The sequence below is a fragment of the Mirounga angustirostris genome, unplaced genomic scaffold, assembly GCF_029215605.1.
Source record: "Mirounga angustirostris isolate CCGP_5_RB_7025 unplaced genomic scaffold, mMirAng1.0.hap1 SCAF_13, whole genome shotgun sequence".
Taxonomy (NCBI): Eukaryota; Metazoa; Chordata; class Mammalia; order Carnivora; family Phocidae; genus Mirounga; species Mirounga angustirostris.
Window position 1 is genome coordinate 2452552 of NW_026991721.1, and position 24817 is coordinate 2477368.

The 24817-nt window shown below is 63.6% G+C and overlaps 1 protein-coding gene across 7 annotated transcripts in view; it reads right to left on the reverse strand.

Annotated features, from left to right (window-relative positions):
- The window catches only part of OSBPL5 (oxysterol binding protein like 5), a 53229-nt gene that overhangs the window by 11384 nt on the left and 17028 nt on the right, over positions 1-24817 (reverse strand). For 4 of the 7 annotated variants that reach the window (XR_010406750.1, XM_064576021.1, XM_054511788.2 and 1 more), the window contains 8 exons: positions 12564-12720; positions 10289-10371; positions 5289-5369; positions 4910-5011; positions 3731-3934; positions 2958-3042; positions 1076-1247; positions 623-818 (listed from right to left, as the gene is read on the reverse strand). Coding sequence is in view for 6 of the 7 variants with exons in the window: in XM_064576021.1 (XP_064432091.1) it covers positions 623-818; positions 1076-1247; positions 2958-3042; positions 3731-3934; positions 4910-5011; positions 5289-5369; positions 10289-10371; positions 12564-12699 (1059 nt within the window). In the remaining variant the exon portion in view is untranslated. Of the gene's footprint in view, positions 1-622; positions 819-1075; positions 1248-2957; positions 3043-3730; positions 3935-4909; positions 5012-5259; positions 5370-10288; positions 10372-12563; positions 12721-24817 lie in introns of those variants that run through there. The other 3 variants (XM_064576023.1, XM_064576022.1, XM_064576019.1) reach the window with 3 other exon arrangements.

The window sequence follows — 24817 nt, forward strand, 5'->3', positions numbered from 1 at the left end:
ACCTTCAACAAGTTGCTTTGCCTCTCTGTGCCTGCACGCCTGTCCTGAGGTTTCCTGCCGGGTCTCCCCAGGTTACCCTGTGGAGCCGAGCCTCATCTGTGCTCAGCCTCTGAAGGGTCCCTCGGGCTGCCCACTCTCTGCCTCGAGCCCCTCGCGGGCACCATTTCCCCCCATCATGGGCCCGTCCCTACTCCCAGCTGCCAGCCCCACGGTGCTGTCAGAGGTGAACTGGGACCCGTCCGTCCACCTCCCATGTGTCCTGAACCCGCCACCTGGCCCTCCTCCATGGCTACCTGGGACCAAGGCCTCTGGGGAACTGCTCCTCCCTAGCGGGCCCCAGGCTTCTACCTCCGCCCCTCAGCCTTCTGAAGGCCTCGCCTGGACCCCAGGGGTCCCCACCTAACCCCCCCCAGTGGTTTTCCCAACACCCTCAGCCGAGCCCTAACGGACCACCTGTGCTCCCCGAGTTGTGGCCACCCTGATCTGCTCTCCCAGCCCCCGGGGCGCTACAGGCCCCCCCCACCGCCCGAGGGGCCGGCCAGGCTCTGCAGCCTCCGTCTGCTTTGGGGAGGCCAGTGAGGTACAGGGGGACACCCAGCTCTCCAGGGGGGCGGGCTCTCACCTCCCCGAACTCCTCGTGGACCTGCTCCACGTACATGGTCCCCCTTGGCACGGGGCCCTCCAGGGTCTCTGACTGGGCGCTCCCGCTCTCGTTGGTCTTCCCGCTGTGGTTGTGAGTCTCGTTATCCGACTCCTCGGCGTTCTCTCTCTCCGACTTGTCTGAGAAAGCATCATTCTCCAGGGAGGACCCGTTCAGCCTGGAGGGGCAGATGGCGCTGTGGGTCCCCGGTCAGAGGCGCGGCCCGGGTGCCTCCACCCCTGGGGAGTGAAGGAGGCCTGCCTCCTGATCTGAGGTTGGGGTGGCCAGACTCCACGGTGCTTGGTCCCCCCGCCCACATACAAGGAGACCCCTCATATCAGTCCCAGAGACAGCCAGGGTCCTGGGGGTCCCCAGCAGGAAGGGGACCTGGGCTTCTGGGAGGGGCCAGCCCTTGCCCGCCACGCCCCTGCTCACGGGCACAGGTCCTGGTCGTGGATGGCGGCCGAGGGGGGCAGCCCACAGAGCGAGGGGGGCGACGCGTCTGGCGAGGATCCGGGCTCCCCGTCACGGCCCTGCTTGCACGTGCTGAGTCGCAGGAGGCTGGAGCATCGCAGGGCCAGCTCCAGGGCATCCAGCCAGCAGCGGCCTGCAGGGCGGCACGGGGTGAGTCCACTGCAAGCCCAGGGAGGCCCCCCTCTGCCAGAGACACCCCTGTCCCTTCTCCGTCCTCCTGGGGCATGGGTACCGCTGCCGCGCAGGTGTGCATGCATGTGAGTGGGGGGGGGGGGGGCAGATGTGAACAAGGACGAGGCCTTAGCCGGCAGGCCCGAGCCAGGAAGAGATGCGTGCCTGGAGGAAGACGCCCTTCAGAGGATGCTCACGGCACTCCCTCAAGGTCACACCTTAGCAAGACTCAGAGCCTCAATTCCACCCGGACACCCGTAGCTTCTGTATATGGAGTTGGGGGGGAGGGCCCTACGTCATGAGAACTGCGTGCCATAGGTCTCAGGGGGCATGGGGGGCCCCGCGGGCCTGTAGCACAGAGCCGGAGGGTGGGGGGCAGGCTGGGGAGGGGGCTGGAGCGTCGTGGAGGGAGGGCTGGCCAGGGCCTGAGAGAGGCAGCTCCAGAGGGTGGAGAGTGGATGGACCAGGAGGGCAGTGGGCGACCCGAGGCAGAGCCGGCCAAATCCTCCCATCCCTGCTGCCTTCCCGGTGGAGGCTGCCAGAGGGTTCGACCAGCACCACCTCCGTGTCCCCGGGGGTGTTAGCAGCTTTGGGGACATGTGTCCACCAGGGTGCCCCCCGATGTCCCGGTGTGATTACTAACGGCGGCCCCTCCACGCAGAGGCATCGCCCCATTAAGTGCTCTTCTGGGGAGCACAGCTGGGGCCTGGCATGGGGAGGCAAGCGTCTGCGGGGAGGGTGGCCCTGGTTCTACAGGGTTTCACTGCAGGCCCAGCCTGGGCTGAACGTTCGTGGGGCAGAGGAAGGGGTGACAGGAGCAGGCCCTGCGGGACACCCCTGAGCGGGGCACGCCTCGTGGCTACCACAAAGGACTAGACACCCTAATGCTCTGCATCCTTTGAAGCCCCCCCCTCCTCCAGGAAGCCCACCCTCATACCCACAGGGGCTGTGGGCCCTCCCTCCCCGCTCACGGCCCCCAGCCCATCAGGGACCCAGCTCATGCCTCAGCCCCATCGGCCTCGTCTGACAGCTGATTTTCTCTCCCCCGCGACTGCGGGCTCCCAGAGCGCGGGCGGTCCCTCCCGGAGCGTGGACGTGGCGTCTGCCCACCAGGGGCTGGTGTAGCACCAGCGGGCGGGCCACCAGCTCGGGGCTCTGGGCCCTGAGGGCCTGGACGGGGGCAGCCGCATTTACCCGGAGCAGCCACTGGAGGGCGCTCCAACAGCGTGCACTGCATCGGGGGCACTTCGGATTCCCCACCCAGGCCTGGCCCTCCTTGCTGGCAGGTGGCCGGGGCCCCGTTTTTGTCACACATTACATGTAGACGGTACCGGGAGAACCCACCGATTCAGTGGTGCCCGGCAAGCGCTTGGCGCACAGTAGCTGTGATCTGAGGACTTTAAATCAGGTCATCAGGTTGTCCTGACAAGTGGGGAGCCGGGCGCTACTATTCATGGTTTACTTTGGGGAAACTGAGGCTCAGGGAGGTACTAGCAAGGGGCAGGCCTGCCTGGCGCGAGCCCGGGCTTGTCCCGTGGCATCTGGCCATCTCCTTTCTTGGGGGGCATTGGAAGGGACTGATAGTGGTCACGTGCACCCGTTTGTAAGTCGGCCAGGGCGCCCATGTTGTGCGGGGTCACCAGGGAGACCCGCAGGGCAGGCGGGGACTCACCGTCCGACTCAGAGGCAGCCCTGAAGATCAGGTAGCTACTGGGGAGGGGCTGCGTGATGGAGCCCACACTCTCGCCCTTGGGGCCCTGGGGAGACAAGAGATCCGGTGTCACCTGGGGGGGGGACACCCAGGTCACGCAGACTCACGCAAACCCCCACTGACACACACGTGGCCGCAGGCCCGCCAGCCACCCGGGAGCAAGAGAGGAGAGGGAGCTGGTGGCTCTGTCCACGGCTCTCTAGCTCCGGACTCCCCCTTTTAGCATGGCTGGAACCAGCACACGCACATTCAGGATGCCCACTTAAATTCAAATCTCAAGAAAGAATACAGCTTTGTCCAGTAGGAGTGTAGCCCATGCAATATTTGGGACATACTTATACTAAAAAGAACTATTCGGTGTGTGTCTGAAATCCTAATTTAACTGGACATTCTGGCTTTCATCTGGTAACCTGACTCCCGTTGGTCCTGGGCCGGGCAGCTCCCAGTTAGGAGGCTGGGTCGGGGAGGTCCGGGCTGGGAGCAGCTGCTCACACGGCCCCGTCCCTCAGCCCCACCGAGGATCCACCTGGAGGGCCAGGGACCACATCTGATCCCCGGTCCCCGAGGGACCCACCCCATGGCCCCCCGCAGCTGGGTGGTGACGGGCCCATCCGGAACCCCGAGGTTCGCCTCCTGGCCCGCCCCCCAGCGCCGGCCTCCCACACGGTGTCCACAGGCCTCACTCCTCCCCCGGGGCCCGACCCCCTTGACCCCGGGGTGCCCCGCTGCCGTACCTTCACGGCCCAGACGGACTGGTCCAGCGGGTGGAAGAGCTTGAAGCAGAAGCCGTCCTTCTTGGAGGGCCGCTCGATGAGCTCACAGCAGTGCAGCAGGACTGTGCCTACCCACTGGCCCACCTTGGGCGTCTTGTAGATGAGCAGCACCCCCGGCTTCAGCACGCACCACAGTCTGGTCCAGCTCTTCAGGGTCCCCCGGATCTGCGGGGAGGGGCGCCGCTGTTGGGGAGGCCGACACCCCAGGGGCACCTGGACGGTGTGGGGGGCGGCGCTGGGGGGCGGGCAGAGTCCTCTTTCGGCTTGTACGAGGGGCGCACAGACGCTAGGGAATTGTACAAGGAGCGCATAAACGACAGCGAATCCAGAGAAAGGCACTGAAGCCAGGAACGCATTTACTGGGGAGGCTCAAGGCCAGGGTCAAGGCCCTCCGGGGGTCCCGGGAGGAGCCAGCCACAGACGTGACTGTTGTCAGCTCTGCAAATCGTGAAACTTGTCATTTCTTTTCTCATTCCAAAGAAAAAAATTCACTTTTGTACCTCATTTTTTATTCATAATTTTGTGGGGGGGGAGAAAAGGAGCCCATGGGGGCCCAGGTCCTCGGCAGATGACCCAGTGCTGACAGGCCTGTCCTGTTTGCCCTCTGAGGCAACCCCAGGATTCGGCAGCTTTCCCTCCACCACGGGGGGCATGGAGACAAGTCCCCGGGGCTCAGTGAGGTCTGAACCCCAAGCCGAGAAGCCAGAGAGCAGCCTCCCCCACTCTGTGCCCCAGCCCAGGGCTCCGTGCGCATCCTGGGACCCCATCGCGGGCCAGGACCCCCACCTCAACTGGACATAGGATCTCTGCAGATTTAAGGAGGTGAAGATGAGGCCACATTGAAGTGGGGTGACATGTGGACACAGACACACAGGGGCCACGCGAAGGCAGAGGGTGGAGGGGCGCGTCCAGCAGCCCAGGGAAGCCTGGGCCCCCAGAAGCTGGAGGAGCAGGAAGTGTCCCCCCTTAGCGCCTCCGGAGGCCTGGGGACAGTGGGTCTCGAAGCCCCCAGCTCGTGGTCCCTGGTCAGGGCTGCCACAGGACGCTGACACAGATCACAGTCCCAAACACGCCGAACTGCCTCCTGACTGGAGGTGGAGGTGGCCAAGCCCGGGACACCCACCTGCCCGCCCCGCTTACCTTGAGACTGTCAGCCATGATGACCACGCTGGGGTCCGTCAGGGCGCTGAACAGCTGCTTCGTGGCTCGCTTCTTCTCCTGCCGGTAGTTCTCTTTCTGTGCCTGGACCCCGGGCACCCAGCGGGCAGGTCAAGGGACAAGGCCCGGGCTGGCCCCCGCCCCGGCTCCTCCCACCTGCCGCGCCCCCACGGTCCAGCCCGGGGTGGGGGGTGGTGAGGATAGGGGCAGGGAGAGGAGAGGAGAGGAAGTTGGGGGGGGGCGGGAGGTGGCCAGGACGTGGCCTGCCCCCTCCCTTTGGCAGGCTGGGGTGTGGTGACCTCACTGGCCCATTCCTCTGGCACGTGACATACTTGTGTCCCCTTCCTGGGCCCGTGCGCACCTTGAGAGCTTCCTTCTTGGTGACCTTGGCTGTTGGGGACACACATTCCTTGTCGGACCCATTGTACAGCCTGTATTCTGCCTGCAAGAGAGACTCAAGTCGGGGGCAGAAGGGGCATCAGTGTGCGGTCTGGGGCTGCAGAGGCCTGGGGGGCGGCCGGGGGGGCTTGAGGTCCGAGAAAGGTGCTCCTGTCCTTCACCACACAACACCCTCTGTTCGGCTCACCAGCGATGCCAGGGGTGGAGGGTACAGGGATGGAGGACTCGGGGTAGCCAAGGACAGCATGTGGGCGGGAGCTCAGAGGTGCCCGGGAAGCGTCCACCCCAGCCACCATGTGCCCAGCCTCTGGGCGGGGGGCCACACTGCAGTGCAGACTCTCCTCCCTGGCGCCCTGGGAGCTGCTGAGCACGGGTCCCATGCCCGGACGCTCTCCGGGGCCTGCCCACGGCTGCGGGGAGCCAGGTGGACCGAGGAGAAGGCTGGACACGCTCCGTGGGCCAAGAGCAGCAATCAGGGGTCTGGGGCTGGAAGGGGCCGTGGTCCTTTAATAGATGGGGAAACTGAGGCCTGGGGGTGGTGAGGGTAGCCAGGAGAGGAAGCAGGATTAAGGGGCTAAAGGCAGGGCAGAGTAAAGCATGGCCCGAATCCTGCCCTCCGCCTGTTTTTGCTCAGCCTGTGAGCTCGGAATTGTTTCGCATTTTTAAGTTGTTGAAAAAAAGTCAAAAGAATAATATTTTGTGAGACATGAAAATCATGATTCGTGGCTCCTTTTTCTGTGACGGCAGCGTGAATACTTGAGACAGAGTCTGGGTGACCGCGAAGCCGCACAGACTCGCTCTCGGACTCGCCCTCGGTCCTTTCCAGAAAGAGTCGGCCTGCCCGGCTCTGCTCTCCAGGCGGCGTGCCCGGGGGGTCCTCGCCAGCGCCGCCCTGAGCCCCCAGACGAGGGAGGAAGGCCCGGTGGCCTGAGCCCCCCGGCCTGCAGGAGGCACGGGCCCAGTCATTGTCCCATTTGACTGACTGGGAAACTGAGGCCCACGAGAGCGGGTAAGCAGCTCCCCGAGGCTGCGAGCCAGGAAGCGGCAGGGCTGGGACTCGCATCGTCCAGCAGGCTGGTCATCCCCACAGTGCCGTGTGCCAGGCACGGTGTCGGACACTGGGTGTGGAAAGCAGGCCACCCACGAATCCCAGAGCTGCCACAGCCGGGGCTCACTCATCCTCCACGTCTCGAGGAGACTGTGGCTCAGAGAGGCTCAGAACCTGCCCGGGGTCACACAGCTCATGAGGTGCCGAGCTGGGACTGACCGCAGGAGGGATGGGGGTGCGGTGGGGACTCTGCTCTAGAAGCAGTCTTGGAGCTGAAGCAGAAGTGTAGGCCAGATGCTGTCCGGTGGCAGGTCTCTGGGGGCCGGGGCTGACCCACAAAGGTGCTCCCAGCGGTCCTCCTGGGGAGCGCCTCAGCCCCCTTCACACAGGCTGTGCCCCCAGCCTGGAATGCTCTTCCCTGTTGCGGGGAAGACCCTGCTCCCTCCTCAGGCCCCACCTAGCCACTTCCCAGGGGGAAGACGCCCTCCCCCACCCCCCCCCCGCCCTGCTGACCTCAGACCTGAGGACGTACACCTGCCCTTGGCCGCCCAGCACCTCCTGAGATGACAGCCACGCGGACCGGGCTGCTTGTCATCTACAACGCCCGCCAGGGGCAGGGACATCCCGGCACACCCTGGGCACGGGAGCGGGGAGACTGGTAAGCATCTTGCATGAATGAATGAGTGAATGAGTGAGTGAGTGAGTGAACCTGAGGCCCAGCTCTCCTCCAGGTGTGCTTGGGGCCTGGGGACCTAGCGGCCTGGAGGCGGGATGGAGCGTCTGTGCCCTGCATCCCCGTGGGCCTCAGTCCCACAAGGCCACTCGGGCTCCAGTCACTGCAGCCCTGCCCACCAGCTCTTCTGTCCTCAGGGGCACCCCAGGACCCTGCCCAGCCCTGAGTCCCTCCGCACCCTCCTGCACGCTGCTGCACATCAAGACACAGCACTCACGCTCGAGAAGCATGGCTCAGAGCCAGGACCCCCAGCGTCTGACCACAAACGTGCAACCTCTGAAAGGGACTTCAAGAAGCCGTTTAGGAAGACCTACAGAACAGGAGCTGCATTTGCAATCACACACCTGACAAGGGTCTGGTGTCTAGCATATATAAAGAGCTCTTACAACCCAACAACAAGGACAAACAACATGATTCAAAGATGGGCAGAGGACCGGAACAGACATTTCTCCAAAGGAGTCCTACGATGGTCGAGAAGCACTTGCACAGATCATCAGTCATTAGGGACACGCAAATCAGAACCACAGAGAGACACCACCGCATACCCACTGGGACCACTACAACAGCGATTAAGGAAAAACCCAGAGAATCTAAGTGTGGTGCGGTTGTGAGAAAGGGGAGCCCTCCCTTGTTGCCGGTGGGGTCGTAAAACGGTGCAGACGCTGTGGAGGGGAGTCTGGCAGCTCCTCAAGAAGTTAAATACAGAATGCTTGAGAATTCCACGTGACCCTGGAGCGACCACCTGGCCCGCAATCCCGCTCTTAGGAGCTCCAACATGGTCACCGGAGCTGAAGAACGAAGACAGCCCAGATGCCCACCAGCGGGTGAATGGACCAGCCAGGGGTGGGCCGTCCACACCTGGGATATGACTCAGCCCTAAACAGGAGAAGGGCACGGCCACATGCCACGACACGCGTGAATCTCAGATCACGGTGCGTGATTCCATCGCCACGAAATGTGCCGAACTGGTAAGTCCACGGACACAGGAGGTGGCGTCAGGGCCGCGGGGCTGGTAAGGGGGCGGGGAAGCCTCTGACGGGGTTTCGGGCTGGGGGACGGGAATGTTCTGGAACTAGACAGAGGTGGTGGTCGCATGGCACAGCAAACGCACCGCATGCCCTCGAACTGGGCACTTGAAATGGCTGGTTTTAGAATATCTGAATTTCACTTCACAAAAAATACAGCATCTCTATTAGCTTGTGTCTTTTCCCAAGCTGGGTCTCTCAAAGCAGCCCCAAGTCGCCCTTAGGAATCTGGGGGTATATGGAGCTTTCTCCCCCTGCCCCCGGGCTCTGACATGTTGCAGGTTTAACTCGTTTTGTCTGGTGCGGTCTCCCCCCCAAGGACACCGCGCTCTCCTCACGTCCTCCCCCTGCACCCACGGCCCTGCGTGCGGCTCAGGCGCCGCTCAGACCTAATTACCAAATGGATGGGATCTGAAGTTCGAACCAAGTCATGTGTTTGTGACGGTGTTTGTATGTTATATTGGGTTGTAGAAGGACACAACTATGTTTTTGGTGTTTTTATGCCAGAGGCTTGTATCTTGAAAAAATAAGTAACCCAAGTGCCAACTGACGGATGAATGGATCAACAAAATGTGGTCCATCCAGGCAACGAATATTCCTCAGTCTTAAAAAAGGCAGGACACGCTGACATCTGCCAGAGCGTGGATGGACCTGGGGGACATGATGCTGAGTGAAATAAGCCAGTCATGAAAGGACAAATACTGCAGGATTCCCCCCAATGAGGTCCTTAGTCTCCAGATTCACAGGGAACAGAGTGTGGACGGTGGGCACCAGGGGAGGGATGGGAGTCGGTGACTCAGGGGGACAGAGAGTGGACGGTGGGCACCGGGGGAGGGATGGGGGTCGGTGACTCGGGGACAGAGAGTGGACGGTGGGCACCGGGGGAAGGATGGGGGTCGGTGACTCAGGGGGACAGAGAGTGGAGGGTGGGCACCGGGGGAGGGATGGGGGTCAGTGACTCAGGGGGACGGAGAGTGGACGGTGGGAGCTGGGGCTGGGGGAGGGATGGGGGTCGGTGTCTCATGAGACGGAACTTTGTTTGGGGAGATAGAACGTTCTGGTCATGCATGGGGGACGGCTGCACAACAGTGGGAATGTGCTTAGTGCCCCTGAGCTGTGCGCTTAGAGATGGATAGGTCGGTAAATTTGGGGCATGTCTATTTTACTGCAATGAAAAAAAGAAAAAAAAATTAATTAAATAAAAATGAGTCAGTAAATAAATATGCCCTGGTTGCTCCTGCAGCAGTTGGAAGCCCTGGGGCCCAGGAAGGGAAAAGGGAAATGCAGGCTCCAGAGTGGGGGGTGCCCACCAAAGGTTTGGTTTCTTCTCCGCCTGAGGCAGACATGGGACAGACCATGAGAACCACAGCAAGCCCTCCTTTGATGGACGAGGGCATGAGGTCCCAGAGGAGTGAGGCAGTCGCTCGGGATCACACAGGGGGCGGCAGGTGGCTGGGCAGGGGTGAACCTGGGGTCTGTCTGCACTGCTCCCCAGCCCCATCGCCAGAACCCAGAGCCACCAACCTCCGTCAGTGTGTGGGGCCACGGCTGCCCCGGCCTGAGACCCTCTGGGGGACAGAAGTGAGTGCCTAACACCCTGCAGGCGGTGCCCGGGGCCTCGGCACCCTCCCTGGACCCAGGTTCTGCCTGGAGGGGCACAGCCGGGCCGGAGCCAAGAGGGGCTGGCCTGGGAAGCACGCAGGGGGTGGGGGTGGGGGGTGTGCGTGCATTTCCAGAACTCAGCACCCCTCTGCAGAGGGGCGCACCTGGTGGAGGGCACAGCAAGGCAAAGGCAGAGGGAGGGAAGGCTCATCCCTCGGTGGTTTCCCTATGAGAGAAGGACTCCAAGGCCTCCTCTTACACTGTTTTCTGTCCCTAAATGCCACTGAGCAGCCCACAGCCCTTCTCCAGCGCCCAGCCTCCCTGGACTGTGTTATGCCAAGAAGCGGCTCCGATAAACCAGCCAACAAGCACCGTTTGTGACTCTGTCTGTCATCCCAGCCTCCCCAGATGCGGGGTTCAGAGCTGCCCCTCCTGGCACATGCGGGCTGGGGGTGGCAGGCTAGGCCCGGTGCCCCTGTTCTTCCCCCCAAGCTACTTTCCATTGTCCCCTGGGCAGACTCCCTGTCCGAGTCCTCCCATGGCCAGGCTCTTACCGGTGGCCCCTTTGTGGCAGAGCCTGGGGTCGGGGGCCCTTCATCCCTTGGCAGCGATGGGCCATTGGGCTCCATGTCCTTCCCTGCAAGAGAGGGGCCAGAGTGGGGACCAGGGCATGGCAGGAGGGCCGGTCCCTCCGGCTGGCCGCCCCGAGTGAGACACGGGCCTCCTGGGCAGGGCAGGAAGCCAGCCGAGAGGTCTAACAACACCAGCCAGGGTCCCTGCAGGGAGGGACCCAGGAGTGGAGGCCCAGCTCCCACGACCTGTAGGAGGAGCCCAGGCACCTGGGGCACTGGTGCAGCATGTCTTTGGGGTCCCATAAGCCCAGGCACCCCACTTTCAGAGGAAGAATGCAATGTCCAGGTTCCGAGGCACATGGCGGGTTCAGGGTGCCCGGACCACAGCTGGCCTTCCCTCTCGCCCTGACCCTCTGGGAGCTGGGTTCTCGGAGGGAGGTAGCCGGACACGGTCCCTGCTCCCCGACCTGGCAGGTGTCTGGATTCAATCTGGGAAACAGTCACCCTTCCCTAGCTCCATCTGTTTTGAAGAGGGTTTCCAAAGCTCGGGTTTACGGGCAGGGGGACGAGGGATGGGCTCAGACCTTACAGCTTACTGCTGGGTCCCCGCACTGGGAAAGGGGGGAACCATCCTGGCGGGGCGGTGAGGACAGGCGCCCCCAGAGACAGCCCTGGTGGGGGCTCTGCACACCCACTCCCCAGAGCCCTGGGAAGGGGCTGGGGGCTGGGGACGGAGCGCCGTGCTCTGCAGAGAAGCCAGCCTGAGGAAATGGTTCTGTCCTCAGGGACCCAGGTTCCCCTGGGGCAGGAAAGGCCCTGGAACAGCGGCCACTCCAGGGGCCATGGCCTTCCTGCCCCAGCCGGGGAGGCCTCCTTGCTGCCTCCGCTTCTGCATCCGCAAAGCTCCCTGTGCCCTGACACCCAGCGCCCGGGCTTGGGGGTGAGCAGGGGGCTTTCTGCACTTCCAGGGCGCCCCTCCCTCCAGGCCCCTGTCTTGGGGGGCTTGTCCTGCAGCTGTCACCTCCGTGTGGGTGCTGCCTGCTGGCCTGGGCGGACCGGGGGCCTGTGGCAGTCGGAGGCGGGCACCGGTTCATCTCCTCCGTCCACACCCCCCTCCTCACCCCTGCCCCCAGGACCTGGCACTCTTCTCCTCCTGGAGCAGGTCCCTGCCTGCTGGGTCCTGCACTGCATGGGCCAGCCGCCCTGGGGACCAAATACCCCAGGGCCTGGCTGCCCACTGGGACTGCCCTTTCCCTCCCCCTGCTCCTGAGAGGACGCGGCAGCAGAGACGGAGGTCGGATGTATTTCCCCAGGCGTCCCGTGCCCCTGGCCCATGTCACCTGATGAGGCGCATGCCATGTGGCCTGTTTCCATATCTGCTTGTGAGATTTTGGGTGGGAGGTCCCCAGAAGCCCCCCAAGTCCTGACAGTGTGTCGGTCTGAGGCTCTCCCGGGGTCTCCAGGGTCGGGACGGACACTGCAGCCGGGAAGGGCTCGGGCATCTCTGTCCTCCCTCCCAAGGCAGGCAGCGGGCGAGGGGCAGGCGGGCTGGAGGAGGCGAGGTCTCCCAGGACGGGAGGAAAGGCAGGCCGCTCTGGGGGCAGGAGTCACAGACACGCAGGGAGCGCTCGGCTTAGACTCTGCTGGGCGGCCGGTGAGGAATTAGGTGACGGCGCAGGGTGCACCTGGAACCGGGAAGGCACCAGCAGGTGCAGGGGACCCTGTGCCCTGTGGGCTCAGTGCTTCATGCACCAGAGGCATGAGAGCCCCCCCCCGGTCTGGACTGTGCCCTCTCAGAGCCCGGGACTCCTCTGCAGCTAGGAGGAGGTACTAATATCCCCATTTTACAGATGAGGAAACCGCCGAGCCCCGAGAGGTCCTGCCCCTGGCCCAGGGTCACCCAGCCAGCAGAACTGGGGCTGGGACTCAGGCTGCCTGCCCTGAGAGGCTAGGTTTGGGACAGCCCCACCACACTGCCTCTCCAACGACCAGCTGCCCCCAGAGCCCAGGCGAGGGAGCCCCCTGTTGACCTCCACGGCCAAAAGGCTGTCACCTGGCCCCACGGGTCCCAGGGCTTCAGTACCCTGCTAGTCCTTTGTTCATTCTGCACAGTACCAGCACCTGGGCGGCGGTTAGCTGAGCAAGGCTGTCGCCCGCCTAGCCAGGACAGCACAGAGAGGGGAAGGGACCTGCCTGAGGTCACAGAGCCGGGGGGACCCAGGCCCCGGCGGCCGCCCCAGCCCATCCCGGCGCTGACCTGCGCTGAGGGGGTAGAGCTCATTCTCTCCACCGAAGAGCAGGTTCCGGCTGAGTTTCCGGGGGTCGACTTTCTGGGGGGTGGAGGAAGGTGGACACAATGAGAAGCGGCGGCGGAGAAAGGCCTCCTCCTTCATGGCCTGGGTGCTGGGAGGCTTCTGGAAGGAAGGAAGAGACGCGGTCACACCTACGTGGAGAGCAGGGGCGGCCCTAGGGGCCGGTGGGCAGCCTCCCACCCACCCTGGCAAGAGGCACTCCACAGGCAGGGATCAGTGGCAGGGGTCACCCCATCTTATAGTCAGGCCCTCACTTGGGACGTCTCAAACAGACGAGGGCCTGGGGGGCCTGCAGACCAGCGGGGGGGGGGGGCGGTCAGCACAAGGAAGGCCGTGCCCGGGCTTCCCAGAGCCCTCGAGGGAGGACTGTGCCCAATTCCGTGTCGGAAGCTCGGCCCAGACCAGCCCTGTCCAAGTGTAGCCCCTCATGGGTGTGGCAGGCACCTCTCTCTGGAAACACCCCGCCCCCAGGCCCAGCACTAAATTGGCTCTGTCGACCCCGGCCACAGCCACGTGGACCTGAGACGTGCCACTGACCCATGCCAGGCCACCAGAGCTTCCCTCCCTGGTGATAGAGCTCTAGGTGGGGAGACGGCCGCTGACGCACATGGGGGTTGGTGGGGGTGGCCGAGAGCTGCCTAGAGAGAGTGGACGGTGCCCAGGGCACCAGGGGCAGCTGGCCTGGGACCAGACCCCGCTGCCCTGAGACCCTGCCCCCCGCACCCCCTCGGTCTGTCCTCCGTCTGCTTCGGCTCCTCCCCGGGGGTCTCTGCTGCTGGCGCCCCAACAGCTTCCCTCGGAGAGAGACACAGGTGTGCTTAAAGCCAGGTGTGCCCCGATTCACACTCTGCCCGAGCCCTGGGCACTCCTGAATGGGCTTCCTTCCTGCCCCAGGCCTAGCCCAAAACAGCCCACCACTCACGAGTGGGCCTGGGCCTCCTCCTGGATCCCTGGCCCTCGCAGCCCGGTCCCCCCCAGGCCTGGCGCAAGCAGGTGACCGGTGACATAAGTCCCCAGAGCCGTCAGCCCATGTTGTGGATGAGGAAATCGAGGCTCGGGGAGCTGAAGGCCTTTCCCCGGGGTCACAGCCTGGGGGTGGTGGCAGACAGGGACTCGGGCTCCTAGTCCTGTGCTCTGTCCACTCCCTAGGACCCGCTCTGGAAAGGCCCACGGAGCCATCTCTCCTCCGGGTCTGGGGCTGTGGGGCGCCTCCCTGCGTGGGCCCGTGGCTTCCCGCCAAGCCCAGGACAAAGGCCCCATTTCTTCCCAAGGCCCTGGGCCCTTCAGGACGGGGCTGTGACGGGGTGGGAGAGTAGGACTGGGCGGGGCTTCGGGGTGGGCAGGGGGGCCCCCCGGGGCCTTCGTGGCAACCCCAGACCCTCCTCTGTGCCCCCTGCCTGGGGTCAGAGCGAGGGGCTCCCAGCCCCTCCAGCCCCTCCCTTCCTAACCTAGTCACCTGGCTAAGCTTGTTACCTTTTACCGATGGGGAAACTGGTTTCAGAGAGGTTGGGATTCTGGCCCATGGTCATGCAGCTACCGAGTGGCAATGCACGCTCTTGAGCCACCTGGGACCGACTGCAGAGCCTGGCTCCCAGCCAGCACTCCCACGGCCTCGGCTTGGCTTCCAGCAAAGCCACTGCTAGGCCAGCGGGGCGGGCGTCTGGGCGGCCCTGCCGTGCTCGTCAGCGTCCACGGACACCTGCAGCCTGCCAGGTGAGTCAGGCATGAACTGGACCCGGAGGGGCCCCCAGGAGAGCGAGGAGGGCTGAAGGCACAGGCAGGCCTCCCTCACCTGGAGCCTCGCCTCTCCTAGGTGTTAAGTCTTGCCCACATTGCCTGAGATTGGCTCGGCTCCCCAGCTGGCCCGTCTGCGCCGGCTCCACCCAGGGCAGAGAGGGAGGGCACGAGGATCCTGGCTGCCTTCTCAGACCCTATCTCATGCCTTCTCCCAGCACTGCTAGCGGCCATGGGACTCTGGTCTGTGAGCTCCACCATCCACCCATGTACCCTATCCTCCTTCCTTCCCTCCCTCCCCTCCACCTATCCATCCATCCATGCATCTATCCATCTACACCATCCTCCCTCCTTCCCTTCCCACCATCCATCCACCTATCTATCCATCTACCCAACTTCCCCATCATCCACTCAACTATTTATCCATCCATTCACTTGCCCATATACAATCCATCCATCCATCCCCATCTACACCATCCTCCTTCCCTCCCTCTCTCCCATCCATCCACCTACCCATCCATACCATCTTCTCTCTTCTCTCCCTTCCTCCCATCCATCCATCCATCCACCTATCTATCCTTCCATCCTCCCACTTACCTATCTATCCATCTACCCAACTTCCCCATCATCCACTCAACTATTTATCCATCCATTCACTTGCCCATATACAATCTATCCATCCATCCCCATCTACACCATTCTCCTTCCCTCCCTCCCTCCCACCCATCCACCTACCCATCCACACAACCTTCTCTCTTCCCTCCCTCCCTCCCACCCATCCACCTACCCATCCACACCATCTTCTCTCTTCCCTCCCTCCCTCCCACCCATCCACCTACCCATCCACACCATCTTCTCTCTTCCCTCCCTCCCTCCCACCCATCCACCTACCCATCCACACCATCTTCTCTCTTCCCTCCCTCCCTCCCACCCATCCACCTACCCATCCACACCATCTTCTCTCTTCCCTCCCTCCCTCCCACCCATCCACCTACCCATCCACACCATCTTCTCTCTTCCCTCCCTCCCTCCCACCCATCCACCTACCCATCCACACCATCTTCTCTCTTCCCTCCCTCCCTCCCACCCATCCACCTACCCATCCACACCATCTTCTCTCTTCCCTCCCTCCCTCCCATCCATCCACCTACCCATCCACACCATCTTCTCTCTTCCCTCCCTCCCTCCCATCCATCCACCTACCCATCCACACCATCTTCTCTCTTCCCTCCCTCCCTCCCATCCATCCACCTACCCATCCACACCATCTTCTCTCTTCCCTCCCTCCCTCCCATCCATCCACCTACCCATCCACACCATCTTCTCTCTTCCCTCCCTCCCTCCCATCCATCCACCTACCCATCCACACCATCTTCTCTCTTCCCTCCCTCCCTCCCATCCATCCACCTACCCATCCACACCATCTTCTCTCTTCCCTCCCTCCCTCCCATCCATCCACCTACCCATCCACACCATCTTCTCTCTTCCCTCCCTCCCTCCCATCCATCCACCTACCCATCCACACCATCTTCTCTCTTCCCTCCCTCCCTCCCATCCATCCACCTACCCATCCACACCATCTTCTCTCTTCCCTCCCTCCCTCCCATCCATCCACCTACCCATCCACACCATCTTCTCTCTTCCCTCCCTCCCTCCCATCCATCCACCTACCCATCCACACCATCTTCTCTCTTCCCTCCCTCCCTCCCATCCATCCACCTACCCATCCACACCATCTTCTCTCTTCCCTCCCTCCCTCCCATCCATCCACCTACCCATCCACACCATCTTCTCTCTTCCCTCCCTCCCTCCCATCCATCCACCTACCCATCCACACCATCTTCTCTCTTCCCTCCCTCCCTCCCATCCATCCACCTACCCATCCACACCATCTTCTCTCTTCCCTCCCTCTCTCCCATCCATCCAGCCAGCCAGCCAGCCATCTACCCATCTGCCCATTTGCCTATCTATCCATCCATCCATCCACCATCTGTCCACCCAACCTCTCATCCCTCCTTCCCTCCCTCCTCCATGGATCTCTCCAGCCAGTCAGCTGAGCAGCCTGCTACTCCTCCTTCCCTCCCCACTTGCTCCCCGTTAGCTCAACAACCAGACCCATCAGAGGTGACGTTCAAATGCCCAACTACTGGCGCGGATATCCTCTGATCCGAATGCAGTGCTGGTGTGCACCAGCGCACAGCCCTCTGTCCTGACGCCCCACACCAGTGCTTGGGCCCCCGTGAGCCCCCTGTGACCCGCTCAGACAGGGAGGGCAGCACTCTTACTCAGTAGTGCTCCGGGGTCTACACAGCTCTGCTGAATTCATACCTCCCTTGGTCTTCCCGCTGCCCACCCCGGCTGCGGTGGACACTGGGTGCTTTCTCTCCACCGTGGTCCAGGCCGGGGCGAGGTGCTGGGGAGCGGATGCTGTTTCATCCACAGCAAAAGTAAATCCAGGTCCCATCTCCCCAGTGGCTGAACCCGGTCCAGACTCAATGCCCCACTCACCCCTGTCCTCCGGCCCCTCCATGACCCTGCCCCTCCTCCCACTCACTCTCCCAGCCACACGGGCCCCTTTCTGTCCCTGGAAAACGCAGAGCCCATGCCCGAGGGCCTCTGCTCTGGAACATCCTCCCTGGAATGCCCTCGCCCACATCTCTCCCTGGTGGGGTCCTTCCCACACTTAGCTTAAATGCCACTTCCCGGAGGGTTGGCCCCCCTTACATCTCACACAGGCAAATTCTCCACATAGCACTGGGAGTTCCAGAACCTTCTCCTTGGTGTTCCTTTCTCACTAACTCTCTTTCCCCATAGGACACACACTCTAGGAGAGGGGGTGGCATCTGTCTGTCCTGCTCACTGTCTACCCCATGCACGCCCCGAGCAGGGGCTCACAGAATGGCTCAGGGCTTGGGGACCCTGGAGGTCCCTAGGGTGGATGAAAGCCACACAACAAACACCCCTGGGCCTCGTTCCTCCTTTTCTGCAGGTTGGGGAGGATCCTCGGAGTGGTGGCCAGGGTCGGTTTGGGGTGGATTTCCAACGTAGCCCTGGAGAGGTAGCCCTGTTCCTGCCTGCCCACCAAGCCAGGTGTGGTGTGAGCGCTAGAGAGCCTGGAGCAGCCAAGGACCAAGCCCTGTGCTCTGGGCGCTAGGAGGAGGCAGGGTGGAGGTGGGGGCCTGGCACCAGGAGGCTGCCAGGCTGCCGGGACCATCAACCCGATGCTGGGCAGGTGGGGCCTCCTCACGATGAAAGCTGAAGGCCCACAGGCCCTGGGAGGGCAGCACCCCCATCCCCGGAGCCCGAGGGGAGGGAGAGAGAGCTGAAGAAAGGAACCATGAGGAAACAGACACCCCCCTCCCCCCGCCATTGAGCCAGCCCCCTCTGGGGCTGCACCCACGGTGGGCAGCTCCCCGGGCCTGGACTCCAGCTGCCCAAGGGCTCAGGGGCGCTCTCTCTGGTCTCCCACCTGGGGCGCCAGAGCCCCCCGGCATCCATGGGCCACGGGTCCCACGCGGGGCTGGCCCAGAGCGGGCCTGAGCCAGCCCCGCGTCCCTGAGTTCAAACACTTGTTTGGGTACCTGCCAGGTGACAGGCTCTCTGATGCTGAGCCGAGGCCGACTGGCCGACAGCAGGCCCGGGGAGCGGACACGGAGCCCACCCCAGCCCCCACCCCCTGGGAGCCGGCACAGTGCCCTGCCCCCCACCGCAAGCTGCCTCCTAGGCAGTTTCCTGCCTCTGAGCACCGTCCCCTCCACTGCCGCCCAGACGCCCACCTTCGGGCCAGAATAATGGGATCCTTACAAAGAAAGGTCACTGGTGCCTTATCAGGGTTCCCCAGGCGGGACGCCCAGCCCGGTTATCTGGGCCCAAACTCGCCAGGCCTTGGCTCTCAGTGGGAAGGGCTGGGACTGAGCAGGAATCTAGCAGAATCCAACAGAATGGACTCACTTCCATCCCCCTCGCAAGCCCAGAAGTGGGGGGACGCTTCTGACCACATTCCTCCCACCACGCCACAGAGGTGTGGGGAGCATGCGGAGCTGGGGAGAAGCGTCCTGTCTCTGATGGCTGTGGGCCTCCGCTAGCCGCGTGTATCTCTGAGCACCGATCTGTAAAGGGAGGTTTCCTCTGGACCATTGGTGGGAGAGGAAGAAGCAGGCACCCATGGTCTGGCCACCACCACCACCAACGTGGCCGTGCCTGCACTTTTGTCTGAGCCCAGTGGCTTGTAAGAGGCTGTGGGGAAGACGCCCCGAAATCACAGAGAAGCTCAGGGATGAAGCAACGTCAGGCCACCCATTTAGTTCTCCAACCTCCCGGCCGATGGAGAGGTCAGCAGTCCCAAGGCTCGTGACCATGAGGACCCTACTGATGGGAAGCCACGCAGGGCTCCAGAGCCCCCCACGGAGGCCACGGCATGGTCCAGCCCAGCACCGACGGCCCTTCCTGAGAGCACACACCAGCAGGAGGTTCCAGAAGCATGTTGGGGCCCTGTCCCCGGGCAGCGCCGACCACTTGGGCTCAAACTGGGCAACGTGAGCAGCCCCCACGGGACTGCATTTTGGGGTGTGGGAGCTGGTCCCCCAGGGCCACCTGACGCCCATCCTGCGTCTGGACTGGTGTTCAGGCCCTAAGGGGCTTTGGAGCTGGGGTGTCTCCAGTCCCTCTGTGGTGCTGATGACCCTCGAGGCGCCCCTGGGCCCCTTCATACGTGTGATCCCACCGGATGTGATGCCTATGGACCCGAGGGGGGGGGGGTTGCAGACCTCACCATCCTGTTTTAAAGATGCAGAAACCAAGGTCGCCAGAGGGAAAATGGCTACTCTAAGGCCCTGGGGCGTGAACCGTTCCCAGGCCCCCTCTAGTGCTATTGCTTCAAGCCCCGGGTTCCAGCGGGCCCTTCTGTACTTTGGAGGGCTGAGCCCCGGGCCAGAAAGGAGGGGAGGGGCCAGGCTGGGGGGAGGGGGCAGAAGCCCCCCCGCCCCGAGACACTCCCCAGATATGGCCATGGAGTGTGGCTGAGCCCTGGGGAGGGCGCAGGAAGTGGCTTGCTGGCCTGGGTGTTCCCAGGCTGACTCAGCGGGTCATGTGGCTGGGGGTTAGGGCCAGGCCCCGGCACCCGCCCACCTGGCCTCCTGACGACACCTGGCCAACCGCATGCTGAGTGCCCTGGTCAGCCGGCCCGGGCACCGCCCACTTGCACTCCCTGGAACATACTGTTCCCACCCAGTTCTAGGGGGCCCCGGTCCCCTGGCAGGACTCCACATGGTCCCCTGCAGGCCTGACCCCACCATGTCCCTCCCCGACCCTGCCCACTGTCCTGATGGAAAGGGGACTGATTTTCAGATGCAGACTGCAGCTTGGTGGGGGGTGCTCTCTGGGGCAGGGGCGTGGTGGGGAGGGGGAACCCAGCCAGGAGACCTGGGCCTGCGGGGGTCCCCAGCCCACTCTCAGTGTCCACATCTGAAGCAGGGAGGTGGGCTTGGGCCCCAGAGTGACCTCACGCCCCCTTCAAGGAGAGATGCTCTCACTGCCCCTGCCGGGGCCGGGGGGGGGCCCTGGCCTCTGTCTAGAAGTCCTCAGCACACCTGAGGGGCCTCTGCCATCCCCACAGGCCGCAGCTGCCCTGGTAGCGGGATGCACAGGCAAGCAGTTAGGCGGCTGCCACAGGGGGTCACGTGGCCAAAGTGGGGCACACCGCCGTCTGCTGCCAAGACTGCTCATCTTCCCTCATTGCAGGGCTGGAGCCCGGAGTGTGGGCGGGCAGCTCCGACAAGAAAACTGGACAAAGTGGGCCATGGGCTGCCGTGAGCCAGAGCTCACGTGCGCCTCACTGTCCCCGAGGCTGGGACCCCGGGGTTGCCCCTGGCCGGGGGAGGTGGGCCGCTGCTGACCCCAGGGGAGCCCTGGGGGCTCGGGCAAGCCTGTACTCTCCTCCAGACCCCTCCACCTTGGTCTCTCCCACTGCCCACCCCCACGCCACCCCCACGGGACCCTCTGCCCTGGCTCCGGTCCGGTGACTCTGGGGTCAGCAGGTAGGTAAGCGTGTGGGCCCTTCCCTGGAGGAGCCAGCAAACAGAAGGGACAAGGACATGCGGCAGGGGCGGTGGGGGGGCGCAGAGAACTAAGGCCAGGACCAAACCCTGCTGGGGCCCTGGGAGGGGGCATCAGCCCTCGGCTGAGCAGTCGGGAGCTGGCACAGGCAGGGACCCACCTTGTGGCAGCCCTGTCAGGGACCTCGCCGTGCAGAGGGGACGCCGGCCCAGGCCCCCTCCACAGCTCCCCACGCTGGACTCCATCAGCAGGCTGAGCCCTCAGGAGGAGGGAGCGGATGGTTCCAGCGGGCCCTCCCTGGTCAGACGGCTGGGTTCCACTCTGCATCTCAGGATGGGGCGGCCCATAGGGACGCCCGGACGGTTCTGCGCCCTCTCTCCAGGGAAAGGTGGTCCTTCACGGGCTGTCGTGGGTCATCTTATTACATGCCAGCCTGCCTGGCCCCAAGCTGCTCGGTGCCCTGACACACGCGGGGGGACGCACCCCGATCTTGAAGGACCCCCTTTTCACAGCCCCTGGTCCTGTGCTGCTGGGCATGTGGGGTCTTCCCACAACATAAATCCCACCTGGGCTGTGCCCGAGGCCGGGTCTGGGATGTCACTGGAGCTTCATGACTGCACCACGTCCACCAGCCCAGCCTGGTCTCGGGGCCCTCCCCAGTCAGAAAGAGGGGCAGCCTGGACCCCGGGGATGGGCCATGTCCTCCCACCCACCTGCTGCACGGCCAGCGACTGGGGGGCTGCTGGGGGCCCCTGGCTCCCCGTCCTTTGGGCTTGCAGCAGCCTACACACACAGACACACAGACACACAGACACATGCCCAGGAGAACCCTGACCAATACACCTGGACATCATGCTGCTCTCTCTTCTTGCCGCCATCTCCGCCGGGGGCCCCACCGCGAGAACAGAAGTGCAGCAGGTGGGGAGGCGGCGGCAGTCGGGTACATTGCTTGCTAACACATGTGAACCATTACTGTGGGCAACGCCAAGCCCTAAAGAAGGAAGCCTGGCATTTCAGGAGCACAGGGTCCCGGGAAGCCTCGGCGCCAGGGCCCGCAGGAACCGGCAGAGTCTCCCTGCGCAGGGAGCCGTCCACGGCGAAGCCACCACCCTGGTGCCGTGATGGGGAGGGGAGGGCTCCAGACACAGCTGGAGCGACCGGGTGGCTGGGCAGACGTGCACGCGGGGACCCTCGGTTTGCTGGTGGCCCGGGGATATCCGGGCTGGTGGACGCTGTGTGGTCATTACCCTGCAGTCATGTTCCAGAACCAGCCTCGGGCACGGTCCAGGTGGGACGTCCTTGGAACACTGTGGGATTTCTGCAGACCCCTGCCCTGCTCCCCACCGTCCAGCTGCAGCTGCCTCCTGCCCCTGGAGGGCTCAGGTCGACAGAAGCGTGATCAGAAATCCAGGTCAACAACTGAACTTATGCCAAGAACTAACTCTTTAAAATATATCATAGAGAAGACACACGCCCGACGGCCGCCCGTTCGGGTACCATTCTATGGCTTCCTCCTCCATGCCAACTGGCTTTGGACTCCACACACCCATGGCCTCATGGGTCCCCGGGTCAGGGTGAAGCCTCCTTTCCTAACCAACCCCCCCAGTCTCACCTCTGCAGGGAACGAGGCCCCAGATCTGGGCGGGAGCACCTCCCTGCCTTGGACGGAGCAGAACAGTGGCCCCGAGCCGTCCCCTCTGCTCCTACAAATGGCACTCAGGCTCTCCCAGCCTTAAGACTGGTCCTGTGTGCCCCGCCTGCTCATTTAGGGGAGCAGCACCCCCGCCTTCCTCTCCAGCCTCTGGATCTACACGGCCCGCTGAGTCTCCACTGCTAGCAGGGGCCACCGAGGACTCCTTACGTGTGAGAACGCCATCCAGAGCGGTGACCGCTCCCGCCAATGGCAGGCCGTGTCTCTCAACCCAAGTGCGGGCGGCCAGGAACCCCCTGCTCTGGGCTCACCTGGAAATGGGCGGCACCCGGCTTCTTCCAGGAGAACCCGCACTGGGACGGGACACGGACCCCGGACTCCCTTCTGCCCTAGCTCGGGTCCAACCCCCTGGCCCTTGGTCCCCCGCACAGTGGGGCTTCCAGAAGGGCTCAAGCTCATGCCTGCGTAGCACTGAGGTGGAAACGGGTTTCATATGGGGTTTGGGGGTTCGGTCACTGCTTGAGCGGCATGGAGGGGCCGGAGGGAGGCCTGGCTTCCCGGGATTCGGAGGTGAATCCTTGTATAAACTGGGAACTCCCTCCTCACCGATCGGTCCCACTTCTCACAAGGCAGACGCTCCACCAACGTGCACATGCCACCCGGCACTGTGTCCTCACTGGCACCGGATGCTGAATGAGTCAGCAGGTGGGCGGCAGGCACGATCCCACCCTTCGGCCTCCCACTCTGTCCAGGGGCTGGGAGGATCCACGTCCTGAAAGCAGAAAGACCCCAAATGCTCCCTTTTCCTGTCCTCTCCATTCCACAGAGGAAGTAACTGAGGCCCCAAGAAGGGGCTGACTGGCCCAGGGTACGTGGCCGGTTAGGGGAGGCCCCCCACTCCCAGCTCGCCTGGGGCAGGTGATGCTGGGCCCCTGGCACCACCCCACATCTGCTGGGACTGAAGTGAGAGCCAGAACAGGAGCTCCAGGGACAGAACGTCCTCTGGACCACCGCCTGCGGACTCCTTGCTGTACCCCCAGCCTTGCCGGCCCTGGAGGAGAGCCTACAACCCTGCTGGGGGGGCGGCTGTCCTTCGCACCTCCACTTCCAAGTTCTGCACGCAGTGGGTCCAACTGTGGCGGCCTCCCACAGCCCTGCGCACCTACTATGTGCCGCACACTCCCACCCCGGTGCAGCCAGGCCCGTTGGGTTTGTGTTCATCCGGGGAGCGGCTGTCCGCACCTCTCCCAGGTGAAGCCGATGGGGTCTCGCATGGCACCACGCCCCCTGGCTTCAGCCTCCAGCATGAGGCCTTACTCCCCTGCTGACGGGCCGGGCAGGCGGCTGCTGGGGCGCGAGGGGGAGCCCTACTTTCCGGGCCCTTCTGGGGTAACCAACTGCGGCAGCTGCCGGTGACCCCGAGGCAGGCTGTGGACAGCCTGCAGTCCCGGCCGCCCCTGCCCCTGCCCCTCCCTGGCGGCGTACGAGGAAACCGGTTCCGTCAGAAGTCACGTATCTGGCACAGAAAGTGGGCCTGCGAGTCCAGCAGGACCAGGCCGGCACAGAGCCAAGCACCCTCTTCCTGACCTGCCATGGTAGGGGGCGGTCCAGAAAGGTGACCTGGCGTCTCCAGGATGTGGTGGCCAAGCCCGCAGGCCCCCAGGCCCGGCCACCAGACCCCTCGCTCCTCGGACCCAGGAGCCTACCGTCCCCAGCCCTGAGCAAAGCCCGCATGAGGGCGCCCAGCTTCCCGCTGAGAAAGTGTCACAGCCCGACCCATGAAACCTGGTGGGAGCATGCCGAGGCTCCCCAAAGAGGCCAAGAGAGAAATGAAAACATAGGTCCCCACAGCAACGTGAACACACATGTTCGAGATAACCAAAGCGTGGTCGCAGCCCAGCTCCCCACGGGCTGATGGATGGGGAAGCGCACAGCGGTCCGTCCACATGGGGACGTGTACTCAACCACGAAAGCGATACAGTACGAAACCCCATCACTCCACGGGGCCGTGGGGGGGTGGGGGGCGGTGTGCAGGAACATGGCATCGGCAGTTTTTGGTGAGGGGTGCTGTGTCTTCTTTAAGAAGCTGAATTTCACGACTGAGCATCATCTCTGCGGGACCCTGGCTAACCCCAAGCTGTGTGGCGCTGACCCAGGACCCACCACCCTGTCTCTGGGAGCGCGGTGGGCATGCTGAGCCCATTTTACAGATGCTGAAGCGGCGGCCACCCAGCCCCAAATCCTGCCGCCTGTGAGCAGTCTGGTGGAGTCACTGAGACGCGGAGAAGGGTCCAGAGACCCCTGGAGAGCCGGGTCCCCAAGGCTGGGCCCCCCCTAGCTGTCAGGGCTAAGAAACCACCCCCAGGGGAGATGAGAAGGCAAGGTTTCTCCCCAACGTTCTGAGCCCTACATTTCGGTCTGTTCCTGGACACACTGCTCACACTAGGAGATGACAAGTTCCAAGGCATGAAGCACCAACAGGCACCTCGTGAGCAGCAGGTGACAGCTAAAAACGACACCAAGAGTGATAGGAGGCTGGCCCCGGGTCATGACATGTCCTTTTGGGTCAGGATGGGCTTTACGGACACCTGCCTGCCAGGTCGGTCCCTCCATCTACACCTGCCTTCGGGGACACCCCAGGGAACCCAGCCCTGGGGACCTGCATCAGTCCAGAAGAGCCTCAGCTCGGTGTCAAGGGGCAGCGTGTCCCAGCCCCTGGGGGTGGTGCTCGGGGAGGGGGAGCTTCCCAGTGGTTCCCCC